The sequence below is a fragment of the Hydra vulgaris genome, chromosome 04, assembly GCF_038396675.1.
Source record: "Hydra vulgaris chromosome 04, alternate assembly HydraT2T_AEP".
NCBI lineage: Eukaryota > Metazoa > Cnidaria > Hydrozoa > Anthoathecata > Hydridae > Hydra > Hydra vulgaris.
In genome coordinates this window covers 36,788,952-36,807,424 of record NC_088923.1, presented here as the reverse complement: position 1 = coordinate 36,807,424, position 18,473 = coordinate 36,788,952, and the positions used below count along the sequence as shown (strand labels likewise).

General features: G+C 25.7%; 1 protein-coding gene across 2 annotated transcripts; it reads left to right on the top strand.

Moving 5' to 3' along the window:
- Positions 1–9,113: 9,113 nt before the first annotated feature.
- Positions 9,114–11,399, top strand: LOC136079076 (uncharacterized). Of its 2 annotated transcripts, none has more exons than XM_065794802.1 (8): positions 9,114–9,288; positions 9,564–9,597; positions 9,963–10,051; positions 10,146–10,251; positions 10,632–10,737; positions 10,823–10,911; positions 11,025–11,132; positions 11,252–11,399. In XM_065794802.1, the coding sequence occupies exons 1-5, from the start codon at positions 9,281–9,283 to the stop codon at positions 10,644–10,646; spliced, it is 252 nt and encodes an 83-aa protein (XP_065650874.1). In that variant the 5' UTR covers positions 9,114–9,280; the 3' UTR covers positions 10,647–10,737; positions 10,823–10,911; positions 11,025–11,132; positions 11,252–11,399. The 2 variants fall into 2 exon arrangements, with proteins under 2 accessions (XP_065650874.1, XP_065650873.1); XM_065794801.1 differs by having other exon boundaries at positions 9,116–9,288.
- Positions 11,400–18,473: the final 7,074 nt, after the last annotated feature.

The following is an 18,473-nucleotide window of genomic DNA, read 5'->3' as shown; positions in this document are numbered from 1 at the left end:
ATGGCATAAGTTATGAAATATTTAATAGAAACGATTAAAACACAATATAATTAAATGTATAAATAAAATTTTTTTAACATTTTTTTCGAGACGCATGCCCGTAACTATAAATTCTAATATTTATAATTATAAAGTTTAATATAATAATAGTAAGTTTAATATATAATTATAAAGTCTAATATAATAATTATAAAGTTCTAATATTTAAAGCTTTTAATTGTTTATTATTATTTTTTTTTTGCAGATTACTAAAAGTCGTTTACTTGACTTTATAACAAGAATTCCGCTAAAACTTAGTAACCTGTTTTAATATAAAAGTAGTTTGAGATGGACAACTTGTGCATCTCTTTATAATTATGGAATCTTATATGTAAAATTGTGTATGTGTAACTATAGTCATATTTTATTAGTAAAGTTGCATGCGCCATAAAAGATACATCGTCGGACGCTTCATATTCTTGAATCTGTTGCTAATTTTTTTATTGAAAGTTGAGAGCTGGGTACAATTTGGTTATTTTACTGGCAAACCTGTTTCCGAAAGAAACACAGATTCATACAACAACAAACACAACAAAATTGGTTACAAATATAAGGAACATAATCTAAAAAGCATTTCAAAACGGTTTGTTACAAGCTTAAAACTATTGTCTCACAAAGCTTCAGAAGTGTGCATTCGTCTTTTTGATGAGAGCATTGAAATTCCATCCCCAAATTAGTCAAAAAGCGTAAAAAAATTGGGCAAAAAAAAAACAAAATAAAACAGCAACTAATAATTTACTAAAATAAAAAAAATGAGATTAAGAAAAATTTTCTTAAAAAGACGAGTTAATAAAGAGACGAGTTAAAAAAAAAAAGAAAAAATTTGAAACTACAAACACAGTACATGATTTACCAGTATCTGGTTGACTCAAAAAGAAAATCTATTGATATGTCAACAAAGTTTATAACCAATCCGAGACTAAGTAATGCTGTTTTGTTTAGGTTGCTTTACAAAATATTATTAGGTTGATGCACATTTATTGTACATTTTTAAGCGCCACTATTTAAAGACTCAGTTGACTTTTTGTCAAATCTTGTTTTATAATTTTACCCTCCATTATTTTATAATTCTCCATTATAAACATAAAAACCAATCTTGAGTGTATTTTCAAGTTTTGTCCATTAATAAATACTGACTTCAAAAGACGTACAATAATTATGCATCAACCCATTAGTTAGTATACACTACTACTAAAATAAATAAAATTAGGAAGCAAACAAACAAAAAAAGACCTTAATCAGGAGTTGTAGAGAACTTAGTTGGTTATCAAACGAAAATTGTAAATAAAAATTGGACGAAACTACTTTTGTCCATATTCAAGTAAATGTGATAAAAACCATGTAAAAACCTTTTTTTGTAAAAGTAGTCAAAAAAAGAAGTAAACTACATTGATTGCTCAAATTATTTATTGTTACTTGTTAACATGATGATTGTATTATGCATCTATTGTAATCTTTTGTTTGTGCTTGACCAAAGACGTATGGATTACCTCGAATATTCATATTTATTGGAGTATTTATTATGAATATTATTATTGTTGTTATTATTATTATTATATTCAACTATTTGGCTTGTTCAAAAGAAATCTATTTGGAAAATCGTGAACAATATATGCAAAATTTTAAAATGCGAATCAATCGTGATCCTAAAATTAGAAATCCTTAGAAAAATAGAAATCCTTAGAAAAACTTAGACTCATTTAGTGGCCAGAAGATTTGCTGGTGTATAGTATCAACCAATGAAGAAGGCACATTCTAAAATATGGTCTTCTATTCTAAAATAACACATGCAGCCCAAAAACCAAAAAAATAGGTTAACAATACTTAATCATTACAAAGTTATTGAATTGATTATTTTAAATATTCTTCCAAATAACATTGGGAATACAAGATTGATTTAACAAACTGTGACAATCAAAACAATAGTCTCTTTAATTATTTCACCATTCAATAAAACAGCAAAATATTAGGCCGGGTGACTAAAAATGAGCAATTGCTTTTATTCAGTAATTGGTCAGCTTTACGTTAATTAAAACTTCAGCAGTTTTCCTCAAATTTTTATTCACGTAAAGTTAGGCAATTTACTCAGTAATTGTTCAGCTTTACGCGAATAAAAACTTAATAAAAATTCCTTAAGTTTTAATTCACTTAAAGCTAACCAATTACTAAGTAAAAGCTATTGCTTACTTTTATTCACCCGGCCTATTCTTTTCAATGTCAATAAAAAATATTTTGTTAAGTTTGATTGCATTCAAACTTTTATTTGTGTGTATGCAAGTATGATATTTTTTTAAGAAATTCAAAAAATAGTTAATTTTTATTTTAAAAAAGGAAAATTAAGCTTAATATATATTATGTATATATATAAAGGACTTAAGGACGGTCCTGTATATATATACATAAGTATATATTTAACATCCGTATTTAAATATACCGCAAATAGTTAGAAACGGTTCTCAAAGTTGACCTCAAAAACGCAACTATTTTGGCGAAAAACTTTTTATTTTATTTTATTGATTATATACAGTTTTTATTTATTTATTTTACTTAATTTTCTTTTCTTGTTTTTTTTTTTATATTGCTTTTTGACTAATTTATTTTGGAATAGGCGCAGTGATTGTTTATACATCGACTGATTTAGCCATTAGCGCACCAGTGTAAAAATATACAGAGTCTTTGAGAGAAAATTTGGACCCGTGGATAAATGGAATATTTTGATTTCTGGCCTTCTTTCTAGAATTTTAGATTTAAAATTTATAATTAAATTTTTTGAAAATACCTCTTTATTAAAACTGTTTTGTCTTTATTAAAAAGTTAGCCAAGTCAGCCAACATTTAACCAGTCTATTTACAAACGAGCTGCAAAGGTAAAAACGCACTTGGTGACTACGCTTTATCTAAAGAAGGGTGGCATACACATACAGAATATCAGACAGTCGCAGCTATGAATAAAGCAAATTAAATTAGTTTGATTGTTCTTAAACCTATCGATAAAAATGCTCAAACGTAAATGAGCATTAAGAAGTATTAGAAGATTAAAACTTGTGGGATTCTTATGATTGTTGTTGGGACAACGAGCGTAGTTACCTGCAAGAAGACAGGATTTGTTCTTCAACTGCACTAAATGTTAAAGGTTACCCTAATCTAAAAGTTTTTTGCTGCCAGCATCATTTGTTTGATTGCTTTATTTAGATTGTCATGGATACCATGGATGTCATGGACAATGAAGTCCATTGGTGAATTTAATTTCCAACAATCAAGTACAAATTTAAAACAGCCTTTTGCTCTGGTAAAACATAAGTTTAGCAAACAGGTGGAGAGACAACATGACGTTTTTTTACCGTTTCAATTGTTCAAAACATCAGCAAAGCATAATCGAACTCTGTTGCAATTCATACCTATCGCGTTATTATGATGCTTGAAATCTGCATTAAGCTGCGTAAAATATTTTTATTCATTTCCTACTTATGGACCTTTTACGACAGCTGTCAGGACAATAATGATCAGTTTGTTTAGATTTAATTTAGACTTTTTCCCCTCAAAACCATTTTTTTAGAAATACTTAATGTATTCAATCTCAGCATATTTAAACTATTATATTTTTTATATTTGTTAAATGAAAATAAGCTATTCTCCGTCACCAATTAAAAATAATTTATCTCTTTCTGTAACTTTATTAGGAAAACAAAAATGCATTGAAAACTAACAATTTGCAAAACAAACCTTTTTGTTGCACTTTCTACTTTGAAAACTTTTCGTCCATTGAAAAGCATTTTTTCGTATTATTATGTTGGAAAATGTTGGTATTATTACATTTTTTAGAGGTCTAAAGAACGTCTTGTGTTCACTGGAATAACAAACAGTTTCAGTTTGCATAAATAGTATTGAGGCAATGATTATAAAAAATATTTTCCGTAAAGCCAATTGAATAGATCTTTTAAAAGATGCCTAAAAAATTTTTATTTCAAAACAGACAATCAAACTATCTAGTAAATTACTAAGATTCAAAATTAATTAAATTTAATAATTTATTTTTACTTGTTTTTAGAAAAGCTTATTTAACAGAATATATGCAATAGTTAACTATTGACCTTTAATGCAATTTTAAATGGCTTAACTGCAAAACAAACTCTTTTGGCACATTTATTGCTTTTTCATAAAAGTAAATAAACTGGATTTATTTTTAATAAACTATTTAACTAAAATACTCATTGCGTCACTATATTAATTTTTTTTTCAAAAAAAAAGGATTACTTTCTCAACGCCACTAAAACCACGATAATAATTTATAACAATTATATCAAGGCTGCGATACTTTTCTAAATTAATTGAACATATAATGTATAAATGAATTTTAAAATTTTGGTTTTAAAACAATTATTCAGCAAACCATTCTTTTACATATGCTAATAACTCATGTAGCCAATTTAATGATGACTATTTGACATTGGAAATTTTCATTTTCAACAAAAAAAAATTGGTATACAAATCTTGATTCTAGGAATTCTTATAAATGTAAATTCGAAAGTGAGCAAAAAAACTTGGTTACTATCAAAGTTAATTCAAATAAATTTTCGTATTGTAGGGGAGACCGGGGCTAGTTGACTCGGTTTTTACTCTATAAGCTCTGTAGCCCTAACGGCACATTTTTTTGAAAATATTAAAGTGTAGTCCCAAAGAGTATGAATTTGGGTAACTTTTAAAAGTTACATTCATTTACAAAAAAAAATTCTTAAGGGCCTTCCCGGGCCCTCAAAAAAAAAAATTGCGCTAACTTACCCCAAAAGTTACAAAAATGTGGAAAAAAAACATAAACCACAATATCTTTTATGCGCATGCGCAAATCCTTACAATACTACATTGAAAGACGAAATGGTCAACTAGGAAGGTTTCCTAAAATTATTGGCACTTTCTGATGAAAGACTTTGCAGATAAACGCAATTCGTCAACTTACCCCTGCTGCCAACTAGCCCCGGTCTCCCCTACGTAATACACGGTTCCGTAAACCGGGGTAACTTTGGCCAGTAGGGTAACTTTAGCCATTTTTAAAAATTTAAATTAAACTTCTGTAATTTTTAAACAGTATAGTAACGTTTTACTATTTTATTTTATTTGTAAATGCAAATATTCTAACTTAAATTTTGATATGAAGTTTGCTGCAAATGCTCTTTACTCTAAGTGAAAAAGAATAAAAATTACATCTTGTTAAAAAAAAATCAAAAATTGTAAAACAGAATATTGTCTGGGCGAAGGTAAAAATGATAGCTAACAACTCAGTTTTTCTTCTGTTTTAAAGACAAGAGAAAAGTTTTTGGCTCAAGTAACAACATTCTGGTTTTTTTACAGGGTGTTCAAAGTTACCCCGTAGGTTTATACTCTTTTGGGGTAACTTTGGCCAAGTAAATAGTATTCATTTTAAAGTAGTCTGATCATTATTCATTATAATTGTCCAAATAATTTATTTTAAAAAACAGTTTATAGCATAAATGTATTTTAGGATTTTAAAAAAAGTATATTTTTTTGTTAAACTTTTTGTTGTTGTTGTTGTTGTTGTTGCTAAATCATAAAGTTATCAACTTTATAACAAAATAAAATTTAAAGACTCTTAGTGTTAAATTTAATTGCAGTTTAATAAAATTAAATAATAGTTTGATAAATTACTACATTGTAGTTTGCTTGAGTTGTTTATATTTACTTTTGTTTAAAGCATAATGCCTCGTAAATATAACAAGCATAGTGTTGGAAAACGTGCATACAAAACTTGTTCTATTACCATTCTTTCGAAAGAGTGTATGGGTGCAATTAATGAAGGTACATCTATTCGTCAAGCCTCAAAAAGGTTTAGTATATCAAGAAGCACTATACATAATAAAATGAAGTCAAAGCATAAAAAATGCATTAGTGCACCAACCATATTTACTTATGATGAGGAAGGGTTATTTTTATCTCGAATCAAGGTTATGTGTGATTGGGGATTTCCATTAAATAAACTTGATGTTAAAATGTTAGTAGCTGGTTATTAAAAATCGCAAAATTGTACTGTAAAAATATTTAAAAACAACATTCCTGGTGATAATTGGGTCTCAAGTTTTATGAAACGTACACTGTTAACCCATAGAATTGCACCAAATATTAAAAGAAAATGTGCAGCTATAAACAAAGAACAATTAAAAATTTATTTTGGCAATATTAGACTTGAGCTTGAAGGATTTCACCTTGTAACATTTGGAATTAAGATGAAACAAATTTGCTTGATGACCCTGAAAATAAAAAAAGTTGTTATAAAACGTGGAACTAAGTACCCTGAGAGAATAATGAATAGCAGTAAGGCTTGTTTCTCTGTAATGTTTTGTGGAAATGGTGTTGGAAAAATTCTTCCACCATACACAGTTTTTAAAACCACACATTTATACGATTTATGGATAAAACATGGCTGGTTTGATAAAGTTACTTGTGAGGATTGGTTTTTTGAAACATTATTGTCATGCGTTAAGAAACAATTTGGGAAAAAAGTATTAATAGATGACAATCTCTCTTTCCATTTAAGTCATAAAGTTATTCATTCTTGTGAAAAACATAACATTAGATTCATATGTCTTCTACCCAATTCAACCCATTTACTTCAACCTTTTGATGTTGCATTCTTTGCACCTTTAAAAAAAGCATGGAGAAGTATACTTCTGGATTGGAAACTTACTTCTCGTGGTAAAAGATTTGCAACATTACCAAAAGAAGATTTCTCTAAGTTGCTGAATTATTTAATGACATCCATTAATGAATACTCGAGAAAAAAATTAATAAGTGGATTTAGAACTTGTGGTTTGGTACCATTTAATCCTAATGCTGTGTATATTAAATTACCAAGTGAAAACGTCTTGAGTCCTCGTAAAGTTTTAGACCAGAGTCTTTTAGACATATTAAATGAGAATAAAAATGAAGGTGGTGATAAGAAAGATGTTACACATAGTAAAAACAAGAATAAAAAAAACATACCCAAAAAAAGACTTAAAATTGAACCAGGATAATCTATTTCAGTAGAATACCATAGTGAAACAGAAACAGCATCTGAAAGTGAATCAGTCTCTATTGAACTTATGATAGAATACTGAAGAGATGCCTAAATTTAAAAAAAAAAACAGAGTTTATGTTTTAGATTGTTTGTTTATTCTTTAGTACTCTCTTATTTTTTGCTTTTTCTGACAATTAATAAAAAAATAATAAAAAAAAATCAAATTATTTTAGCTAATATGTTTCTTTAATACTGTTTATATTTATTTTTATTGTCTCTTTTTTAATTTCTTGACATATTTTAGGTACCCTTTTTGAAATAAATGCTAACTGTAAGTTTAAATTACATTAAAACTTATGATTTTTTTTACAAAACTTGTACTTAAAGTTTTGTTTTCCACCGGAAAACTTTTCCAGAGACGATATATATAGTTAGTGATTATTTTGGAAAGTTGAAAAGTATTATTCAAGTATATTATTAGTTATATTTTTGTTTTATAAAACAATAATATTTAGTCTTTTTTTTGCTACAGTTTTGGTTCACGAGTAATTTAATAGAATCTTTTTATACCCTGTTACTCCTAATCCTTTATTAGTAGTTAAAGTATTCTTTAAAATAAGTTCAAAGTCGCCATATGGTTTACTATATAATATAACAAGAAGGGTTTTTGATCTATTTGTAAATCTTTATTAGACTGAGAGGGTGGGATGGAGCAATAATATCCTAAATCTAGTTAGCAGACTGGTAAGGCTATTGAAGACCTGAAAGCAAAGCTATTTACTTATGTCTTGAGTGGCTGTCTTCTTCTGACTACATATCTTCCATTTCCTACTCAGGATATTCTTCAGAAATAAAATATCATTAATTGGATAAAATATCCTAGCAAATTTGATTTCAGCTCTGATAATATATGCATCATTGCAATAATTTGTTAAGTTGTTGCTTTTTTTTAGTTATTTAGGTCCTTCCAGAAGTTCGAACGGTCATATTACAGAGCACTGAGGAACAACACTTAATTAGGTAGTTCAAACCTCATTCCTTACCAATGGATTGGTAGGTAATGAGGCGTAAACTTCCTTGTTAAACTCTATCCAAATTATCTTAAATTTGATCCAAATGTGTATTTTTACATACTGGTGGAAAAGAGTTTAATGCCATTACACTAAATAGTTTAAAGTCATCAATAGATTGTGTTTGAAGAACTAAAACCGTCATTATTACTCATTTTAATTAGATGTTTTGCATGTTTTTTACAGCAATAACCGGTTTGTTAACTCAAAATTTTTTGTTCTGTATACTCTTGTGTATATATTTTGCATAACAAAAGTTAAGTTTTGAAAACCGTGTATTGTAAACAAACGCGGAAAACTGTAATAGAATATCGTATCCGCCAAGAATATCGTATCCCCCTTAAGAAAATTGAAAACGCAGATGCGATTTAAAATTATAGTGTTTAGAAGTGCACCTTAGCCGTCCGTAATAACAAACAAATGAGTTTTTTGGAAAATTTTATTGATTTATAGCAGCGGAAAATATAAATTTATAGTAATACTTTATAGTATAATGTATTAGTTTATGCAATAAAATTTATACAATACATATTAGCATTTTAATTCTAATACTTATTTTGAAAATGAAAATGCTACTCTCTCTCTCTCTCTCTCTCTCTCAGATATATATATATATATATATATATATATATATATATATATATATATATATATATATAAATATATATATATATATATATATATATATATATATATATATATATATATATATATATATATATATATCTATCTATCTATGTATATATATATATATATATATATATATATATATATATATATATATATATATATATATATAAATATATATATCTATATATATATAGATATATATATATAAATATATATATATATATATATATACATGTATATATATATATATATATATATATATATATATATATATATATATATATGTATATATAATTAAAGCATATATATATATATGTATATATATTATTATAGTATAAGTCTATTTATTTATTTCGTTTTAGTTCATATATTCGAATATATGAAATAAGATTAATTTTTAATTAAGTTTACATATATACAATGGAGAAATTATTGGTAAATTGTGTGTTGTGTAAAAAATCTACTGATAATGATAAATATCATTTTGGATGTTATAAATTATGGGAAAATGATCTGCTCAAAATTTGCAATACATGTGCAGGTATACAATTTTTTATGTCATTTTTGCTAAAGTCAATTTTTGTGGGTCAAGTATGTGTAATTTATGTCACTGTTACTGTTAAAAAATGCTTATTTCTTTCGGATTTAATTAAGAAAATTGAATAATGAAAATAGCTTCAAACAAGTATTAAAACATAATGTCAAAATTTGTAAAAATAAAAAAAAATAGCCATTTTTTTAATTTAAAATTTTTTAGTAATTAAGTAATGTTATTTTAGACTTTTTAAAAATGAAGTTTTATTTATTGCCTTATAGCTATACAGTTATAGACATATTATATATGATTCAGGTATGAAATCAAAGCGTAAGTTTTATTTTAAATTTTACCAATATTATGTTAACATTATTGTTTTTCTTTTGTAAACTTTATCAAGTATTTGTATTTCACTTTTTGCAGATAATGTAATGATATATTTTGTAATAGACATAAGAAAACATAATTACAAGATTCTTTTTTTTTTTGAATAAGAAATATTTTTAATGTGTGAACAAGGCGTTATTTTCCAATGTTTACCAACCAATGTTAAAACAGCTACATGTTTATAATTTTCAGTAGCCTCTTTAGTGTTTTAGTTGCACAATACTGAACATTTGATCTGATGCTTCATTGTATTGTAATTTCTATAATAAAATTTAGAGGCTTTACTTTTTAAGATTATCAAACCACATGAGAAAACAATCCATTATATCAACCCTCTTGGTGAAGCCAAAGCTTCTATACCAAAAGAAGAAACAAAATGGAAGTATGAAATCAATGATTTTAAATTTTCCAATTTGAAATCAAATTCAAAAAAAGATTTTCAAAAAATTTAAATAATTCTTTTGTAAATATCTTAGTAGTTACTTGCTGCAAAGATACGGTGTTGACGAGAAATTCAAGCTAGTGACATCACCACATGCGTTACAAACAGACAATTTATCATGTGGAGTCTTTTGTCTTAAGGTAATTTTATTGAAACATACATAGTTAGGATAAATTTGAACATAATTTGAAAAAATGAAAAGTACATTAAAAAATGTTGACTGAGTGTCAAAGCCTAATAATTTTTAAACAAGAAAGATAAGGCAAAGGTTTAAATGAGATAATAAGAACTTAAAATAAATCTGCATAGTCATAGCACTGCATACTAAAACTGCAAATCATAGATTTACAGTGAATGGTTTCACTGTTAATTTATGGTTTGCAGTGAAACCATTGAAGTTATGAAGTCATAAGATTCAAAAATTTACTTAAAACGAATTAATGAAAATTGACAATATTTCTTTTTAATTGTAGTTGTATCATTTAATTAAATCAGGAGTTTGTAAAAAAAATTTTTTTAGTTTGCTGAAAATTAAATGAACAGGGAAGAGTTGGTGCTTAACTTTCCAATTGAAGATGTTATAGAGTTTAGAAAGAGAGTGGTGCATTTACTTATTGATAGAGGAGGTAATTTAACTGTATTTGTAATTATGACAGAAAATAAATTAAAAAAAAAGAAGCAGTAAATGGTGGTGCATGTTTAAATTATTAGGTCAGAGAAGTTGGCAAGATAAACTTTGTCGAATATGTGGGAATAAAGTAGGACCAAACACACAGCAATTAAAAAATTTAGATAAATGGGTATATGAACTAATTTTGCTTCCGTTTTCTATTATTACGTTTTAAAATTTTATGTTTATTTTTTATCAACTAAAAGACGGTATATTACCTAAAAAACCACTACTGTTTTATAGATAAAATGCAATAACTGCATTCCAAATCAATGGTTTCACTTGGAATGCATTGGTTATGCTAAAAAAACAAGTGCTTTATTTATTTGCTCAAACATTTCTCTTGCTAATGTAAGTTGTTAAAAAAATCGATTTTAGTTTTTTTTGCTTTATCAACTTTATACTTAATTTCGTGAAAATTTTTGAATAAATAAAACAATAAATTATTTGGACTAATATCATGTTTTTAGATATGTCTGCCACGATGAGACTTGATTTCGAAATAATTGAAACTTTAATTCTTAAAAAATTATTTTTTAAAAAACGTTGTTATTGTTAATTGTTTTTTAAAGCCGTTCATATTGACAATTGTTCACATTGACAATAATTATTTTTTTATGTGGGAAGATATTTTTATTCAGAATTTAATTCGATTCAAAAAATTATAGCAAATCAATTTGATTTGCTATAATTTTTTTTTATACCTCTCGTATAAGAATTGTATTTCAAAAAGAGGTTAGTAAAATATAAGATATACTATTAAATTTTACTTAGAATATCGTATCCCCCTTGTGTAACATTCGTTTTTGACATAGCACTTAGTAAATTATAGAATATAGTATCAAATTTTTGCTTAGAATATCATATCCCCCACATATAAGAATCGTTTTTGACAAAGAAGTTAGTAAAATATAAGATATACTTTTATATTTTACTTAGAATATCATATCCCCCTTGTGTAACATTCGCTTTCGACATAAAACTTAGTAAAATATAGGATTTAGTATCAAATTTTTACTGAGAATATCATATCCCCCTCGTATAAGAATCGTATTTGACAAAGAAGTTAGTAAAATATAGGATTTAGTTTCAAATTTTTACTTAGAATATCATATTTCCCTCGTATAGGAATCGTATTTGACGAAGAAGTTAGTAAAATATCGGATATACTTTTATATTTTACTTAGAATATCATATCCCCCTCGTATAAGAATCGTATTTGACAAAAAAGTTAGTAAAGTATAGGATTTAGTATCAAATTTTTACTAAAAATATCATATCCTCCTTGCGTAATATTCTTATTCGGCATAGAACTAAGTTAATTATAGGATATAGTATCAATTTTTTACTTAGAATATCATATCCCCCTTCTATATAAATCGTATTTAACAAAGAAGTTAGTAAAGTATAGGATACACTATTATATTTTATTTAAAATATCATATCCCTCTTGTGTAATATTCGTATTCGACATAGAGCTTAGTCAATTATAGGATATATCAAATATTTACTTAGAATATCATATCCCACTTATATAAGAATCGTTTTTGACAAAGAAGTTAGTAAAATATAAGATATACTATTATATTTTACTTAGAATATCATATTTCCCTTGTTTAACATTCGTTTTCGACATAAAACTTAGTAAAATATAGCATATAGTATCAAATTTTGGTTAGAATGTTGTATCCCCTTTGTATAATAATCGTATTTGACATAAAACTTAAGAAATATAGGTACATTATTATTTTTCACTGAGAATATTATATCCTTCTTGCATAAGAACTTTATTAGATATATAATTTAGTATAATATAGGATATAATACCAATTTTTTACTTTAAATAACATTTATGCATAAATTCGATCTTACTTTTTTACCATCTATAAACATTGTTTATGTCCGATTATTCTTTCGGACGGCCTAGGTGCACTTCTAAGTGCTATAACTTTAAATATCGTCTGCGTTTTCAATGTTCTTATGGGGGATATGATATTCTAGGCGGATACAATATTCTATTACAAAACTCACAGACCATTATGCCTTATCATCAAGAAACACTGTAAAACATTTGTTTACAATACCAAAATTTAGGAACCAAAATAAAAATTGAAATGCACATAATGTAAACAAATCGTATTAGGAATATAAAAATTCTAAAAATTTTAAAAAGATAACATGTATGACTGTTTTTAGATTTAATATATATTTTTTTTTTTAAATATATTTTTCGTCATTTTACTTATTTTACAATGTTATCTATAAATTTAAACAAATGTATATAATAACAAGCTGACTGGGGCAAGTAGAAGTCAAAATGACTTATTATCAAGCCCCTTTGTAAAATACAAAAAAATACAATTAAATTTTACATCTTCCAATATTATATGAAAGAGTGAAATTAATAAGTTTAAAAAAAAAAAAATTTGGTTAGAAATTTTAGAAGGTTAAAAAAAAACTTAAAGTTAAAAAAAGAAGAAATTTAAGATAAAGTTAAAATATAAAATAACAAATAAAAAATTGCAAATCTGTACATATTCGTATACATATTAAAGACAATAATCAAAAAAAAAAATTTTTAATTCGTTTCATATGCATATACATATTCAATACAATATTAAAATTAAATAAAGTACATAAAAAATTAAAAATACAAAATTATTTCAATTTTTTTTAAAAAAATGAGAGAATGTACGTAATATTTAAATTTAGTAAGTGTTTTTTATAGTTCTTTTAAATGTAGCAATAGATTTTATTTTTTTCATATTTTCGTCAAGAACCGAATTCCACAAGCGTGGTCCCCGGCATATAGTCGAGAAGTCAGATTTTTTGAGTGATGTTTGTGGGATGTAGTAATTACTCATTGAATGTCTTGGGTCATATTTATTATGATTAATTCGAGTGAAACTTTTAAAAAAATATTTTGGAATCATTTCATTTTGAAGTTTAAACATAAATAACAAGTTATGGTATATATTTAGTTTGTATACATTTAGAGGATTTATTTCCTTGAGTAACGGCTCGGCACTTTCGCATCTACTTGCGCCCAAAACTAATCTACTTGCTTGCTTTTGTTTTGTATAAATAATTTTTAGGAAAGATAAATGAATGTTTGCCCAGGCAATATTACAATAGTTAATATGACTATGTATAAATGAAAAGTATAAATTTTTTAAACATAAATTATTTAAAAGATGTTTTGTCTTGTACATAATCCCCAGGGTCTTCGAAACTTTGTTCTCGACTAGCTTTATTTGGCTTTTCCAATTCAAATTCTCATCGAAAATTATTTCTAGTATTTTCATTGAAAAAACTCTTTTTATTTTAATATTGTTAATTGTTAGTTCAGGTAATTTGAGTGGAAGGTTCTCGGATTTAGATGACTTAGCAAACAAAATATATTTCGTTTTTTCAATATTTAAAGAAAGTTTATTTGCTTCAAACCACTCATTAAGATATATTAATTCTGTGTTTACAATATAAAAAATATTTTTTAAATTTGAGTCAGACAAGAAAACATTTGTGTCATCAGCAAAAATAATATAGTTAAGTATTTTTAAAGACAAATAAATATCATTAATATAAATTAAAAACAGCAGGGGTCCAAGTATTGATCCTTGGGGAACTCCGCAATTTATTAATTCAAATGGGGAACATGTTAAGTCATATGGTACTCCTTGTTTACGATTTTGTAAATAACATTGCAGCCACTTTAAATTGGAGTGATTTACTCCATAATTGTGTAGTTTATAAATTAGAATCTTGTGGTTGACAGTATCAAATGCTTTTGATAGATCTAGAAAAATTCCGAGTGTATAACTGTCGTTATCAAAACCATTTCCAACCAAAACCAATCAAAAGCAATCAAAACCAATATCATTATTTCTTTAAGCACGTTTTTTATGAAAGACTTATTTTCTATAAAGAACTAGCACGGACCGTAACTTATGTAACTTTGAGTAAATTTTATACTGATATAGGTTTGTTTAAGATGCTGTTTATTTAGTAAATTCCACGATTGGTATAAAGTACCTACACTTTTTGATAGTTTGTTGCCATGTAGGCAATATCTTTATTCCAGCTAATATTTTTTATCGATGAGTACGCAAAAGACAATACTCTATTTTTTTTAACGAATAGTTTAAAAATGAAATTTTTTTGTTTGTTTTATTTAAAGGAAGAAAGAAAATTTTGAGGTTTTTTTTTTTGGAATTATTTGAAAGTTTTAGTGTGTGTGTGTGTATATATATATATATATATATATATAATATATATATATATATATATATATAATATATAATATATAATATATAATATATATATATATATATATATATATATATATATATATATATATATATATATATATATATATATATATATATATATATATATATATATATATATATATATATATATATATATATATATATATATATATACACACACACACATATATATATACAATTAATTTTTTTCGAAATTTTACATTTCATTTATTTCACTTTTAAAAATTTATCACAAAATGTAAATATTAGTATAATATTAAATATTCGTGATATCAAATAATTGTTTATTTAAATTTGTATAATTATAAATATATAAATAATTTTAGATATTTTGTTAGTAAGCCAATAGGAGCTTGGTGATGAGACCAATCAATGAATTTTTGTCTCGGCCAATAGTACTATTGTGTTTGTCTTTTATCTTGTAAGCTATATGTATCTAATACGAAAAAATAAATAAATAAAAAATTGTCGGGCTAGATACTTTATTGCGCGGATATGGACAAGACCACTTTTCCGCCTTTTTTTAATTATATGTTTATATGAGAGTTTTTAGGTTAGGGATACCTTTTGCCTTTTACTCACGAGTGGACATTAGTTTTTACTAAATTCTCCATTGCATGAAGGATAATTTAATGAAAAATAAAATAAACATCAGTTGAACAATGTTTAAATTCTATAAAGATTGCTAGAAATTTTCGTTAGCATTTGTAGTTTTTTTAAAATGGCTTGTTTAGGTAATCTTATGTAATCTGAACAATAATTAAATAAATTTAAAAACTTTTTTTTGACATTTTTCTGTATTAAAATTCCAATTGTGTAAGTAATTTTTAGATTAAATTATAATATATTTGTACACCAAATGAAAAGTATTTTTTAGTTCACTTTGAAAAGCTAAGTAAAATAGTAAAATTTAGATTTATTTGGTTTATTTATTTGCTTTATTTATTTGATTTATTTATTTGCTTTATTTATTTGATTTATTTGGTTTATCATTGAAAAAGTGTTGAATATTTTTTTTTTTATTGAAAAAGTATTGAACATTTTGTACAATATTTTTTTAATAATAAACCAAACAAACTAAGTTAAATAAAAGTATTTGTTTTGAATTAATTTTAAATATAAAGTTTCCGAAAAAGTTTTTTTTGAAATTTCGTGCATTTTTAATTGATTTAATTAGAACTGTTGCATAACTTATTGTAAAAGGCTTAAACACTGAAGGTTTTACTTCAAATAAACAGAAAGGAAAAAACAGATAAATTACAAAAGCAATTTTTTAGCGTCATTCAATCGTTAATCACCGCTATTTATGGCATTATCTTTTGTAATAACTAATTAAACATTGATTTTTTCATGTAGACAGGTTTATTTTGCTTACTAAGTGAAGAGCCCACATTATCGCAGATGTCATCATTCCATATTATAATTTGAATAAGTATAAATTTTCTTTCAATTTATCTTTTGATTTTTTGACGGAAATAGAATTTAAAATGTTGCACTGGTGACTCGGAAAAAAATATAAAGGATATAATTGATGATAATGTACTTGATGCAAAGGATATACTTGATTATAATGCTAAACTAATTAGCCTCTTTTTATCAAAAATTAATAGTTTGGTGACCTTGCAAGGTATATAACTTTGAAAAAAAATGATAAAAAAGTAAAAAATCTAATATATCTAAAAAATTGTAATGCCTAACTTGACCTAAAGTTGTATTAATAATGCAATCTTTAATTATGCCTTGAGGTAACAAAAACAAAGAATAAAAATAGCTTTTTTTAGAGAGGCAAACGGATAAATTTAACAATAATAAAATGAAAAAAATTCGCTAATTAGTCACCACTAGGCTAGCAAGTCGGTAGCTAGTCCATAATTCATTTTGCAGTAAACTATTATATTAATTTTTTTATTATGTATATAATAAAAATAGTAAGAAAAACACTGTGAACGTCCTTGATAAATGCTCTTCTGCGGTGATCTATGTAAAAATTCTAAGGTCTTCTTTGAGCACCTTAAAAACCTGGAGAAAATAAAATTATAGAACATCTGTAATGCAAGTTTTTTTTACTGCATTGATTATTTTAAATGCATCAACAAACTTTATAACAAAACTCAATTTAGGCATTTTATAGCAATTCTTCTAGAAAAGAAACAGTTTTTAAGAGCTGTCTTAATTATTTATCATTGTATTATCCTTCATTGATTGATGGACGACATATGTTATATTTGTTTGATCAGTTGGTAGCTTCCAAAAACAAATATTATTTTGATTAACGATGGTTATTTAATGTCCTTGTTAGTATTTTTGAAAACTATGTAACTCAATGATTGGTTACTCCATGGTTACTCCATGATCAAATGATCATGATCATCAAGAAAAACAGTTTTACACAACTTTTGTAACTTGTAAGTTTTTATTTTCGCAAAAAAAAAACAACTAAGAATTTGATTATGATTAATGGCATCGAACTTTTTTGTTGGGTATTAAGGTGTTCCAAATAAACATATCGGTCTTATCACAGAGTACCGCGGAAGAGTATTTAATTAGGAAGTTCATGTCTCTTTCCTTACCAATGTTGTTTATTGGGCTAGAGCCGGTTAGATTTCTGGCTCAAAACTTCTTGCTTCTGAGCCACAAATATAACCACTGCGTCACGATTGCTTTTAAATTTATTATTTCAATGTCCTAAATTTCCTGTTTTTAGAAGTTTTACGCAAAAAATGTAATTATGCCAACACTTTGGCTACAATACCAACAATTCATGTATGACAAACAATATATGATATTTATTTGTTTGCTACTTTTAGCTATCATATGCAAAACAAGATATATAATCTCATACCATTTTAACCTTTTTTTAAAATAATAATTTACTTCAGAAGTAAATTATTATTTTAAAAAAAAGATGAACGAATAAAATCCAATAAAAAAGGACGAAAACTCTTTCCTAAAAAAAAACAATCGCGGTAGTTCTTATAAAGCAATGACAACAAGTGTCGATAAGCATGGATGTATCTACTGAAGGTTATAAAATCACAAAAGAGAAGATTGTATATTGGTAATAACTGTTGCAAGATGCAAGAAGATTTTAACAAGCAAAAGGTTATGTTACAACTGTTTTTTGTGTTTTATATTTATTATGGACACTCCACGGCAAACTCTCAATCAATAGGATGAAGGACATGCAATTAAAAAAATCACACGTCAATTTGTCAAAATAGGATTACCAAAATGGTTGTTAATTTTGAAAATAAAAAAAGAACAATGTCAATGGTGCTTTATGCGAGTGCAACTATTCATCGGACAGTGATTGCAAAAGTAACGGTTAAAAAAGCAAGGATAATATTTAAAACGGGTGTTCAAATTTCAAAAAGTATGTACGTAATATTCTGGTATTGAATAG

What these genes read in the sequence shown, in the direction of transcription:
- LOC136079076 (XM_065794801.1), top strand. Translation starts at nt 10,647, where the DNA reads ATGAACAGGGAAGAGTTGGTGCTTAACTTTCCAATTGAAGATGTTATA. An exon ending in TTTACTTATTGATAGAGGAG is followed by an intron (nt 10,738 to 10,822) that starts GTAATTTAACTG and finishes TTAAATTATTAG; the next exon opens with GTCAGAGAAGTTGGCAAGAT. An exon ending in TAAAAAATTTAGATAAATGG is followed by an intron (nt 10,912 to 11,024) that starts GTATATGAACTA and finishes ACTGTTTTATAG; the next exon opens with ATAAAATGCAATAACTGCAT.